At 39.9% G+C, this 13,084-nt stretch overlaps 1 protein-coding gene across 1 annotated transcript in view; it reads left to right on the top strand.

The window, feature by feature from the left end:
* The window catches only part of mthfr (methylenetetrahydrofolate reductase (NAD(P)H)), a 25,127-nt gene extending 17,205 nt beyond the window's left edge, over window positions 1-7,922 (top strand). Inside the window, exons 10-12 of the mRNA XM_020930804.2 lie at window positions 2,709-2,810; window positions 3,682-3,801; window positions 7,489-7,922. Coding sequence (XP_020786463.2) covers window positions 2,709-2,810; window positions 3,682-3,801; window positions 7,489-7,785 — 519 coding nt within the window. The 3' untranslated portion in view covers window positions 7,786-7,922. The remainder of the gene's footprint in view (window positions 1-2,708; window positions 2,811-3,681; window positions 3,802-7,488) is intronic.
* The last annotated feature ends 5,162 nt before the right edge of the window (window positions 7,923-13,084 follow it).

Here is a 13,084-nt window from a genome sequence, read left to right as displayed (position 1 = left end):
GAACTGCTCCTGGATTCTTGTCGCCATCGCAACAAACTTTGTGCAAACTGCGAGGAAGATATAGGTCAAAAAAAGCCGCTAAGAACTGTTGCGTTGGTGGAGTAAACAGCGTCTGTGCGTCTTGCGTCTGTGGACTGTGTGACAGGCGTATGTAAACCACGTACCGGCGGCGCAGGCAAGTCAGTTACACTAGAAACGTAGGGAGTTTGATTGACAGCCTGTCAGCTCACAGATAACGAGGAAGTGTCGTTATCTATTGGCAAATGTTTAGCCCCACCACGTCCAGAGTTGATGAATTTTTATTCTCTTTTTTTTGGTCATCATAATTACAAGGCGACTGCATCTCTATAATCTATCACTGACAATTTGAAACAAAAAAAAATCCTCCATACAACCTTTAAGAAACAGGACGAGGACGTGTAAATCCTGACACTGCAAACTTCTCTGATCTGACCGAGATTTTAAAACTTATCTCAGGTTATTCGTCTTGTTTTCAGATTTTTTATCCACTTACTAGTTCTGAGTTGGATTAATTCTAGTCTAGAGTTTGTTTATTTTAAGCGAACTTGTCAGTAAAATGATCTCGCTGCTTGGACAAGTCATTTTCTGATAGATTTAAGTGTTTATATTTTACATTTTGGCCAAGTTTTTTTGCAGCGGACCTGGTTTAGTCGTGTTTCTGAGAACTCGTTTAGTCTTGGTTAAGTCCTAGTAAAGTTTTGGATTAGTCCTGGTTTAGACGCTCCAGATTTCTCTAATCGGGCCAAGATTTTAAAACTTATCAGGTTATTCCTCTTGTTTTCAGATTTATTATCGATTTACTAGTTCTGATTTGGATTAATTCTCGTCTAGAGGTCGTTTATTTGAAGAGAACTTGTCCAGTGAAATGATCTTGGTGCTTGGACACATCATTTCAACACTTTAAAGTCATTTAAGTGTTTATATCTTAAATTTTGGCCAAGCTTTTTTGCAGTGGAACCTCACTAAAGCCCAATTTATGGTCGTATGTCAAATCATCTGCGTCACCGTGATCCCTCCGCAGAGCGTCTGCAAGTGCACCTCTGAAATTTTCTAACTATATGTTGAAACGGCGCAGACAGTAAGAGCCGTGATCGGTCGTCTCTACATCCGCTCTACAGACGTTTCCGGTTCTCCGCTTTCCCGCTTCATTTTGTAAACTCAGACGCAAGTTTCAGGTCGTGGCCTCCTCACGTTGTGGCGGTGAATTACTTGGCGACGCATAAACCTCGACGCAGATCCGTGAATCAAAAACGACGGGGACAGAGAGCGTTGAGTCGACACAGAAATATAATTCAGCCTTGAGATGGAGAAACCTTTACACTCATATTTAATTTGATCAAAAAAGCATAAATAGGCAGGATCTAAGAATTAAAAGGAGCTTCTTCTGTTTAAAGTCCAGACGCCTCCAAAACACTGCAGAAAAACTCGGCCAAAATGTAAAATATAAACACTTCAATCTATCAGAAAATGACTTAAAAGTAGAAATGAAAAGATGTGTCCAAGCAGCAAGATCATTTTACTTGACAAGTTTTCTTAAAATAAACGACCTCTAGACTCAAATGAATCCAAATCAGAACGAGTAAGTTGATAATAAATCTGAAAACAAGACGAATAACCTGAAGTTTTAAAAATCTTCTGAATCCGTTTTTTCTGCTCGTGACGCTTTGATTGACTCAAAGTTTTTGTTTGGAAATAAATACTGTAGAATATTTACTTTGAGGGGAAAAGGTCAAACTTTAAACTTTGTAGTAAAATCAAGAGAGTCCTGGTTTAGTCCTGGTTTAGTCCTGTTTAGTCCTGTTTTAGTCCTGGTTTAGTCTTCCTTTAATCCTGGTTTAATCCTGGTTTAGTCCTGGTTTAGTCCTGGTTTATCCTGGTTTAGTCCTGGTTTAGTCCTGGTTTAGTCCTGGTTTAGTCTTCCTTTAATCCTGGTTTAATCCTGGTTTAGTCCTGTTTTAGTCCTGGTTTAGTCCTGGTTTAGTCTTCCTTTAATCCTGGTTTAATCCTGGTTTAATCCTGGTTTAGTCCTGGTTTAATCCTGGTTTAGTCCTGGTTTAGTCCTGGTTTAGTCCTGGTTTAGTCCTGGTTTAGTCTTGATTTAGAACTGGTTTAATCCTGTTTAGGTCCTGGTTTGATCCTGGTTTGGTCCTGGCATAGATCTGATTTAGTCCTGTTTTAGTCCTGGTTTAGACCTGGTTTAGACCTGGTTTAGTCCTGGTTTAGACCTGGTTTAGACCTGGTTTAGACCTGGTTTAGACCTGGTTAATCCTGGCGTAGATCTGATTTAATCCTGTTTTAGTCCTGGTTTGGACTTCTAGACTAGAATGAATCCAAATCAGAACGAGTAAATCGATAATAAATCTGAAAACAAGATGAATAACCTGATATGAGTTTCAAAATCTTGGCCAAATCAGAGAAATTTGCAGTGAATGAGAAATTATTTGGATGTTTTTTTTTTTCTGAATCCGTTTTGACACTTTGAATGACTTAGTTTTTGTTTGGAAATAAATACTGTAGAATATTTGCTTTGAGGGGGAAAAGGTAAAACTTTAAACTTTGTAGTAAAATCAAGAGACTCTGATAATGTGACGAGACAGACGACCTCTCCTGACCTCTGACCTCTGACCTCTGCCCCGCACGTCGGACTCTTTTGGTAAGTTTTCGTTTTTCGTTCTTCTTCTGCTCAGGCGTATCTGGAGTTCTTCACGTCCAGCGAGAACGTCAACGCTCTGCTCAAAGTCCTGAAGAAGTACGAGCCCCGAGTCAACTACCACATCGTCAACGTCCACGTGAGTCCTGCCCCTGTGTGTTCAGTTCTGTGTGTGTGTGTTGTGTTCAGTTCTGTGTGTGTGTTGTGTTCAGTTGTGTGTGTGTGTGTGTGTTCAGTTGTGTGTGTGTGTTGTGTTCAGTTGTGTTCAGTTGTGTGTGTGTTGTGTTCAGTTGTGTGTGTGTGTGTGTGTGTTGTGTTCAGTTGTGTTCAGTTGTGTGTGTGTTGTGTGTGTGTGTGTGTGTGTTGTGTTCAGTTCTGTGTGTGTGTTGTGTTCAGTTGTGTTCAGTTGTGTGTGTGTGTGTTGTGTTCAGTTGTGTGTGTGTGTGTGTGTCAGTTGTGTTCAGTTGTGTGTGTGTGTGTTTGTGTTCAGTGTGTGTGTGTGTGTGTTCAGTTGTGTGTGTGTGTGTTGTGTTCAGTTGTGTTCAGTTGTGTGTGTGTGTTTGTGTTCAGTTGTGTTGTGTTGTGTTGTGTGTGTTCAGTTGTGTTCAGTTGTGTGTGTGTGTGTGTTGTGTTCAGTTGTGTGTCAGTTGTGTGTGTGTGTGTGTTCAGTTTGTGTTCAGTTGTGTTGTGTGTGTTGTGTGTTGTGTGTGTGTGTTCAGTTCTGTGTGTGTGTGTGTTCAGTTGTTCAGTTGTGTGTGTGTTGTGTTCAGTGTGTGTGTGTCAGTTGTGTGTGTGTTGTGTTCAGTTGTGTGTGTGTGTGTGTGTTCAGTTGTGTGTGTGTGTGTTGTGTTCAGTGTGTCAGTGTGTGTGTGTTCAGTTGTGTTGTGTTGTGTTCAGTTGTGTGTGTGTGTTGTGTTCAGTTGTGTGTGTGTGTGTGTGTGTGTGTTCAGTTGTGTGTGTGTGTTGTGTTCAGTTGTGTTCAGTTGTGTGTGTGTGTGTGTTGTGTTCAGGGCCGGAATCTGACCAACGCTCCGGACATGCAGCCCAACGCCGTCACGTGGGGCATTTTCCCCGGACGTGAGATCGTCCAGCCCACTGTGGTCGACCCGGTCAGCTTCATGTCCTGGAAGGTAAGACCCTCACCTCCTCTCGCTCCGGGCCCCGTCTCCCGTTTGGGGCCCCATCTCCCGCTCCATGTCCTGTCTCCCGCTCCGGGCTCCGTCTCCTGCCCCGACTCGTCTCTCGCTCCGGGCCCCGTCTCCCACTTCGGAATCCTCTCCCACTCCAGACTCGTCTCTCGCTCCGGGCCCCGGACTCGTCTCTCGCTCCGGGCCCCGGACTCGTCTCTCGCTCCGGGCCCCGGACTCGTCTCTCGCTCCGGGCTCCGTCTCGTGCCCCGGACTCGTCTCTCGCTCCGGGCTCCGTCTCGTGCCCCGGACTCGTCTCTCGCTCGCTCCGCTCCCAGACTCGTCTCTCGCTCCGGGCCCGTCTCGTCTCTCGCTCCGGGCCCCGTCTCTCTCGCTCCGGGCCCGGACTCGTCTCTCGCTCCGGGCCCCGGACTCGTCTCTCGCTCCGGGCTCCAGACTCGTCTCTCGCTCCGGGCCCCGTCTCCCACTTTGGAATCCTCTCCCACTCCGGACTCGTCTCTCGCTCCGGGCCCCAGACTCGTCTCTCGCTTCGGGCCCCGTCCCCCCCTCCAGATTTGTTTCCGGTTCTCGCCCCATCCCCGACTCCTGCTCCAAGCCCCGTCCCCCACTTTGAGTTTGTCTCCCACTCTCGCTCCGGGCCCCGTCTCCCACTTCGGAATCCTCTCCCACTCCAGACTCGTCTCTCGCTCCGGGCCCCAGACTCGTCTCTCGCTCCGGGCCCCAGACTCGTCTCTCGCTCCGGGCCTGTTTGACCAAGGATTTGTGACTCATAAAAATCCTAGAATCGGCTCCGCTGCTCCGAGTTTATGGAGCGTGTTCCGTCAGAATGTTCTCCACACTCGAACTGGACTCGTGAACGTTCTACCATCACAATCACGGCATTTTCAGTTTTCAGGTTTCACTTTTCCATATATTTTACATTTTATATCAACAGACTCTGTGTGAATCTTTTGTTTATCGAGTTGGTTTGGAATTTTAATGTTAAGAAATCAGATTTTTATAGCAACAAGTTTCACCAAAATAAAACCACAGAGCAGCAGCTGAAGTGGCCCTCGAGTCGACACTGACGTTTATTGCACTTAACAGCCTCAAAACAGATTTAATCAAATAATTTATAAATAATGAGGACGAAAATCAACAGTAACAATGGTTTTCTGTCACTTACGTTTAGTTTAAATATTTTTTATTATCATTATAAACTTTTTTTTTATTCTGTGTCTGTGTGTTTTAACTGTTCCGTTTACAGGCTTTTAGCTCAGAACAAACAGTAAATGAGAATAACTGAACTTTACTGGTGAAAGGATCGTCCATTTTCCTGCTTTTACTTTGGTCATTTTAATTTTCTAGAAACAGTTAAAGTTAAATCTCAGCGGCGGAGGTTTTGGATAAACATCTGTTGCTCGAGTTTCCTCTGATCGGTTTTTACGTGTCTCCTGTGTGTTTCTGTGGATGCAGGATTCCTCCCGCGGTGTCTTAAAAACTCTTAAAAGTATAGAATTTATAAATTTGGAAATAATACGTTAAAAATCAATAACTGAGAACACGACACAGCCCCGGGTCAGAATCCTCCGAACACGTCACTGAGGATCACGAGCCACAGCAGCACAAGAAACAAGAGAAGCAGAAGCACAGAAGAAAGTCTGAGCAGAACACAAAGTTTGACTGACACCGTTATGTTTTTTTTTTTTTAAAACACTGGTTTTAACACAAATTCAAGAGTTTTTCTTTGCCTGTAGCTCTGACCGTGTTTCCCAAACTTTTTTTCTGAGGATTCATAGTTTAAAAGTCACAAACCTTCAAGACCCAAGTCCATAGACATTATTCATAAATCACAAAATAAAGGTGGGGTTTTGCATTATTGAACATTTATGAGGAGATTTTATTGTTGACTGACTGATCGTGTCTCTGATCAATTAGTATTAAGTTTTAAAGGAGCAATAAAAGGATTCAGAAATCGACTATTTGTTCTAGGGATGGGCATGATTAGTCGATTAATCGATAATTGATCATTAAAAATTTCATCGATTACGTTCATTTTAATGGACAAACTGAATGTATGTTTGTGTGTCGTGACCAAACAGGTGTGTACATGTGTCTCTGCATCAGAAGGAGCGAGACACAAACAGTGGGTCAGTCTGTAACGAACCGAAGCACAAATGTGGATTTAACCAGGATTTGTAGAAGAAATTCCACACTTTCCGTTGCGTTGGGACAAGTGTGAGTCCATGTGCACAGTGGATAAAGCAGCACATATGTTTCTGTGTCCAGTGGGAAAAAGTTTTTCCAGGTGAGAGTCGCTCAATGTGGATGACGAGGCCCCGCCCCCCTCCCCCCGTACGCTGTCCTGGTTTTGACAAACACAAATCTGGTCACACTGACCTGTATTCACCTGAGTCATGTCTTTTAATCCAACACAAGTTGAACCACATCAGCGACACAAGAGCTGGAGTTTTATCTTCACTTAGTTTATGTAAATTAGTGATGTGGTTTTAAGTTTTGTTTCTGTGAGATTTGAACAAAACTGAATTAAACACATTATAATGTCAAACAGCTGATGTGGATCTAGAGTCGTTATGTTTATATGTCGTAAAGTTGAATTTATTGATGCAGATTAGTAGTGCAGTGCCCCTGTCTCAAATAAATAAATAAATAAATTTTAATATAAAAACGTTAATGATTAATCGATAATCGATCGTTAATTCTTCCGACGATCGATTAAGAAAATTTCATCGAATGCCCGTCCCTAATTTGGACTCTAAATGTAGAACGTTTCTTTTTCTTTTCAACATTCAACTGAACCAGAAATTCTGGAACAAACAGTCAATAAAATAATGACAAAAAGATTAGAAATGATACAAAACATGTCTTAACATTTGAACATTTCTAGTGAGATCGTTGGTCTGTGTTTTTGTGGCGTGTTTCAGTTCGGCTGCAGGACGAGACGCAGCAGCAGATCAGACGCAGCTTCACTCTGTTTCTGTTTGTTTCTGTTTCTGTGCTTTGCTTTCATTTTTGGGCATGATTAGTCGTCTAATCAATAATTGATCGTTAAGAATTTTGAATGTTTCCTTTTTGGTTCTTCCTGTGGATCAATCCTGCCCATCACCTTCACCTTTCACTATTTTTCAATTCCGTTGGGAAGAGAAACAGTTTGAACAGAGGTTTGAGTCACACACATCTGATTCACTTTTGCATTTATGAAGTTCACAAACTTCCGAAGTCCATTCCTTGAGTCGTTTTCCGCTGTTTGGATCCAACAACCACAACAATTAACGACGTCCGAATCCCAAAACCAAAATATGACAATATCAGAACCAGAAACAAAAGTGACATGGTTCAAAAGACTTGAAAAGATCCACTTTGTCAATAGACACGTCCCACTGGGAAAACAAACATGCAGGTTTGATGAGCACTTTTTCTGAAGAATCCTTCCCAGTATGAATTGTACGATGACCAGAAGTCTGAGATTCGGGATGATTGTATATTGGAATATTCTGGAGCTCACAGTTTGTCTCATAAAACAGAGCAGCGTTTATCCAAGGAAACTGAACAGAACATTTTGGACAGTAAATGTGCCTTTAGTCTGAAATTAAAACAGTCAGATTATCGTTCTCACCTCTGACTGTGTTTTTGTGTTTGTGTGTTTGTGTTTGTGTGTTTTGTTTCCAGGACGAGGCGTTCGCTCTGTGGATCGAGCAGTGGGCCAAACTGTACGAGGACGAGTCTCCGTCTCGTATCATCATCAAGTACATCCACGATAACTACTTCCTGGTGAATCTGGTGGACAACGACTTCCCCCTGGACAACTGTCTGTGGCAGGTCCTGGACGACATGTTTGAGCTGCTGCGCTCCGACACGGGGCCCCTGGACCTCGGGGACCTCGGGGAGCCTCAGGAGCCTCAGGAGCCTCAGGAGCCTCAGGAGCCCCGGGACGCCGCGCTGAGCCAGGGGGCGGGGTCTGAGTGATGTTTGGTCGTGTGAGACTCAGAAACTCCAGGAGAATGTTCGTCACAGATGCACAAATTTAACTCAGGGACTGAACACGGCCCCTGACCCTCTGACCCCCTGACCCCCTGACCCCCTGACCCTTCCTGACCCCCTCTGACCCCCTGACCCCCCCCTGACCCTGACCCCTGACCTGACCCTGACTGACCCCCTGACCCCCGCTGAGTTGCTGCTTCAGTCCGAGGATCAGTCTGGTCCTTCTGCCTTTGACCTGGAGCTCTGGTCTCGTGCTGCTGCTGCTGCTGTCGTTTTACGAGGATGAACTGTGTAAAAAATAATTTATTCCATCAGATTTTAAATTTTAAATCCTGCTGAATTTATCACTGGGATTTTTAGAACTCCAAACATGTTTTAATTATTTTTATTTTGAATTTTATTTGCTGAAATGATAAGCTTACATTTTTTAATGTGTTGAAATACTATTTTTCACTTTCTAAATATTTAGCACGAATATTTTCAAAGCCTCAAATTCATCAGTGGAAATTCAGAGCCTGAAAATGTTCACGGCAAAGATCCAAAAAGCCGTCGATCCAACTCAGGAACAACCGGGAAAGGAAAAGTCTGATTGGTCATTAACCTCACAAAACCACACACTTTTATTATTTATTTACTCTTTTATGATTTAACTATAAGCCCTGGTTTAGTCCTGGTTTAGTCCTGATGTAGTCCTGGTTTAATCTTAGTTTAGTCCTGTTTTTTTTAAATTTAGTCCTAGTTTTATTTAGTCCTGGTTTCAAACCTGTTTAGTAACTATAAGCTCCGCCCACAGACAAGAGCAGCCAATAAGAAACAGTCTCTGTCGTCCTCAGTCACAATCGATCGATCAATTTTTGTCTTTGGCCTTTTGGAGCTTTGCTGTGAAAATGTTCACATTTTACACAATTTTCTGAGTTTAGACTGTTGAATTTGAGGCTCTGAATGTGGATTTATATCTAGAATTTAAACACACTGAAAAAAAACTTTAAAATTCAGAATAAAAACCATTCAGACATTTAATTTTTTTTTCAGAATAAAAAGTTAAGCAGCGTTTAAAACTCTAAATCTGATGCCATAAATGCTGTTGAGTAGAGGTGTGGTGGAGACGCGCTGCCGCCGCCGCCGCCGCCGCCGCCGTGAATCCAAACTTTAATCTGTTTTTGTGTGTTTTTTTTTCTTAAAGACTTTCTACAGACCCGGAGCTTTTCTCAGCACAAACGTTTTTACAGATTCAAAAGACATTTACCGAATTATATCAGATCAGACTTTTGGTGAGAAAGTGTCACAAATGAAATGTGCCCATCACTTTTTATACATATTTATTATTTTTGTAGCTTATTAAATTTTAGTGGAGTGTGATTTGTGCTGTGTGATTTTTCTCACGCTCGGTTTATTTGATAAACTTTAAACGTGACGTCCTCAATCTAAGAAACAATCCTAATCCAGACTCTACACATTTTTCTGGTTTCTCCGGTTTAATCCCGTGATGCTTCGATTTCCTCACCCATTTCCCGCAGGATCGAGGAGAGGAATCGAGGGCCACGTCTCATTTCTCTTTCCTCGCTTCCTTCTGGATTCTGCAGGAAATGGGTGAGAAAATGTCGCCCACAGATGAGACACAAGAAGAAGACTCAGGTTTACTCCTTCAAAAACACATTTACCTGTCTCAAATATTATTCAAAATTTAAAATAGTGTCTCCTTTACTTTAGGGGGAACTGGAAAGGAAAAATATTTAGTTCTAATTATTTTAATATCTTTCTTTTCAAAGTTCCTTTTAAGAACATAATCTCTTTTAAGTGGCTTGGGAAAGGAATCGTTTAGAAAGGAACATCTCAAAAACGATCAGTGTTGTGGAGTAACAGATTACATGTACCAGAGTAATCAGAGTACAAATGATGAGTAACTGTATTCAGTTACAGTTACTGTTTCAGTGAGTGGTAATTGGATTACAGTTACTTTGTTGAAATAAATGAATTACACAGAGGGATTTTATTGTTTTCACTTTTTTTTTTTTTTTTTTTTTTTTGGTAATTCTACTCATTGCCGGACACTAAACCAGGACTAAAACCAGGACTAAACCAGGACTAAACCAGGACTAAACCAGGACTAAACCAGGACTAAACCAGGACTAAACCAAGACTAAACCAGGACTAAACCAGGACTAAACCAGGACTAAACCAGGACTAAACCAAGACTAAACCAGGACTAAACCAGGACTAAACCAGGACTAAACCAGGACTAAACCAGGACTAAACCATAAACCAGGACTAAACCAGACTTAAACCATAAACCTAAACGTTTAAACCATCTATAAACAATAATATTTTTAATTTGGTTCAGTAAAATCTGGACTTTTTATTTTCTTTTATCAGACAAAACTTCTTATGTGAAGATTTCCTCGTCTTTGTTTCTCTACAACAAATCAAGTAATCCAAAGTAATCAGATTACATTACTCACTTTAAGTAACTTGATGGATTACGTTACAAACTACATTTTGGGGTATGTAATCTGTAATCTGTAGGGGATTACATTTTAAAAGTAATACTCCCAACACTGAAAACGTGTTATTGCACTTTGAATCACAAAATTCAACCCCTTCAATGCAAAGTTTTCTCAGTCCAGGAGAATTACTCGAGTACAACATCTCCAGCTCAGTCAGAGCTTTTATAACTTGATCATATTTTCTAACTGAATCTGACATTTCTGACAGAAATCAGAATGTTGTAAAATACGTCCTTCATCATCCAAGAAGTGAGCTCCAGCCCATTCTCCTTTAGCGCACCTTTCCTCCATGAAAACAGATTTTCTGTTGACCAACATGTGGCTGTTATTCCACAGGAGTTAAATTATGTTTTGATAAATTAATTTCCAGTAAAGGAGGAGTGAGTGAGTTAGTGAAAATCTGAAAGTTTCAGTGGTAATTTATTTAACTCAAAATCACATTTTAACGTAAAGTTGATACCACCAGTTTTACTGAAGATTAGATTGGGAATGAAAAACCAAATAAAGTGACTGTTATTTAAAAAGAGCTTCAGCCAATTGAGTTTCAAAACTTCATTCATAATGTTAAAATCTACTGTCTCCACCTCCCTCCTCGTACGGTTTGATTAGTTCATCTTTTCCAGTGTAATAACATTTATTCTTCCAAATGAAGTTAAAATTAATGCTGTTGATTAATTTGATCATCCTGAAAATTCATCTAGAGAGACGATCTATTTTGGTCAATAATATCCTTAAAAAAACGGTTCTATCTCTTTATATCTGTATCTGTTTAAAGCACGTTTACATTCGTCTTTGGCTTGTAAGTCATTAAGTCTGTAAGTTATTTTATTATTTTATGTATTATTTATTATTATTATTATTATTATTATTATTATTATTATTATAATATATATATTATTTTATTTTATTTTATTATTTTCACTAAGTCTGTAAGTTATTTTAATAGATCCATGCTGTAAGTAAATAAACTGTAAGATTGAACCGAAACAGGAAAGGTTTTTTTTTTTTTTTTACCTTTAAATTTAATTAAAAATGTATAATATTTCACAAAATAAAATAATATTGCTCATAAATGGCCTTATAAATGATCGACAAACAATGAGAAACCAAATACAAAATAATATAAAAGAAAATGAGAAAACTCTGTAACAAATGTAAATACACTAGCGCCATCTACAGGCAGAACAAATGAACTGCTGCACTTATTGGTCTCATCATATATGTCCTTAAATGATTAAGTAAAAGTTGGAAATCTGATTCAGAATAATTGGATTTGTCTAATTTGGAGCAAAAATTGTGTATTTCTCTGTCAACTAAATTGGGATCCTCGGTGACAGTTCCCTTTATAGATATTTTTCCTTTGCTTTTCAAGGTTAAAGAAATAAGAGTTGTTTTTTTGTTTTTTTATCTTTCTTCAGTCCAGTAAAAGCCCCTTAACTTTTCCCATATAGAGAGCATCCAATTCAGACTGAAATTTATCTAGTTCAGTATTTGATACTTGCTTCTTTTCACATAAAATATTGATATTATTAATAAAACTCAGCTGTTTTTGTCTTTTTAAATTTGAGAGGAACCTACTTGTCTGAATTGAAAGCTCTTATTTTGTATTTCGTCCATTCCCATTTACTGACAGCCGCTGTTTTAAAGCATCACTTTTAAAATTACTTAACTTAACCTGTTTACAAAAATATGAATTATTTAGAAGGGAATTATTGAATTCACGGTCTTGTTTGGAAAACAGTAAAGACAGTGATATAATACAGTGGTCTGTTAAAGGAGAAGGGGATATATTGCATTTATTGTTATAAATTTTATCCATGGTGCAGAAATCAGACAAAAATCTATTTTAGAATTCTGACCATTGGTAGAGGCATTAAACCAAAAACTCCATCAATGACATTAGCACTATTCATTCATTTAATAATTAAATCATTGTATTTATGGTATGACAGTGGATTTTTATTCAGCCATAAATCAGGTACAAGTTAAAGTCGCCTCCAACAACACTTTTTTGTTGTATTTTTACAAACACAGATTTGTTTGAACAACTCATCATTAAACCTTTGTTTTTAAGCCCATCATTGTACCGTAAACACAAAATAAAACAATATTTTCATCATTGAATTCAGCAGTTATTATTATGACCTTTCGACTCACTTCTGTGGTTGATCATTTTACCAGGAAATGTATTGAAATGTATGAAATGTATTGAAGAGTGAAATCCTGTGGCTAAAATAGATCAATTCTCCCCATTGTAACTTCCAAAATCCCACATCCTCCTGTAGACAAACAAAATCAGCTTTTTGCTCCTTACAAAATAAGAAAATATCTTTCTGTTTTACAATATTTTAAGCCCCCAAGCGAAATAAAAGACAACAAACTTGTAATTACTGCACAGGTAAAGCGCAAAGTACAAAAGACACGCATGAATGAGAGGCAGGGCGACACCCTCAACATATGACTCCTAATGACGTTCTGTAGCGTGTAGTCAACCATCTAAAGGGAATTTTGCACTTTTGCACTTCCGTTTTGTCGCTTCTTCAATAAAAGTCTAAACTGTCTATGGTCGAAACAAAGCGGCACCACGTGTGTTTCACGAGAGGTTATGTCCGTAAGGAATCATTTACCTGTACAGTTTGTACAATATAATTGTCTTTTTTTTCTCGATTTGAAGTCTGTCTGCGGGTTCAATGCGTCAGTGTACAACTCTTATTTTGACATAGACCGGAAGTTAAGCGCTCAAACGACTATGACGTCGGAGGGTTGATCTATTGGGTTGA

This window comes from Boleophthalmus pectinirostris, unplaced genomic scaffold (assembly GCF_026225935.1).
Source record: "Boleophthalmus pectinirostris isolate CB_2022bp ecotype Guang Dong unplaced genomic scaffold, ASM2622593v1 HiC_scaffold_8, whole genome shotgun sequence".
NCBI lineage: Eukaryota > Metazoa > Chordata > Actinopteri > Gobiiformes > Gobiidae > Boleophthalmus > Boleophthalmus pectinirostris.
Note: the sequence above shows the minus strand (reverse complement) of the source record. Positions and strands in the feature narration are given on the sequence as shown.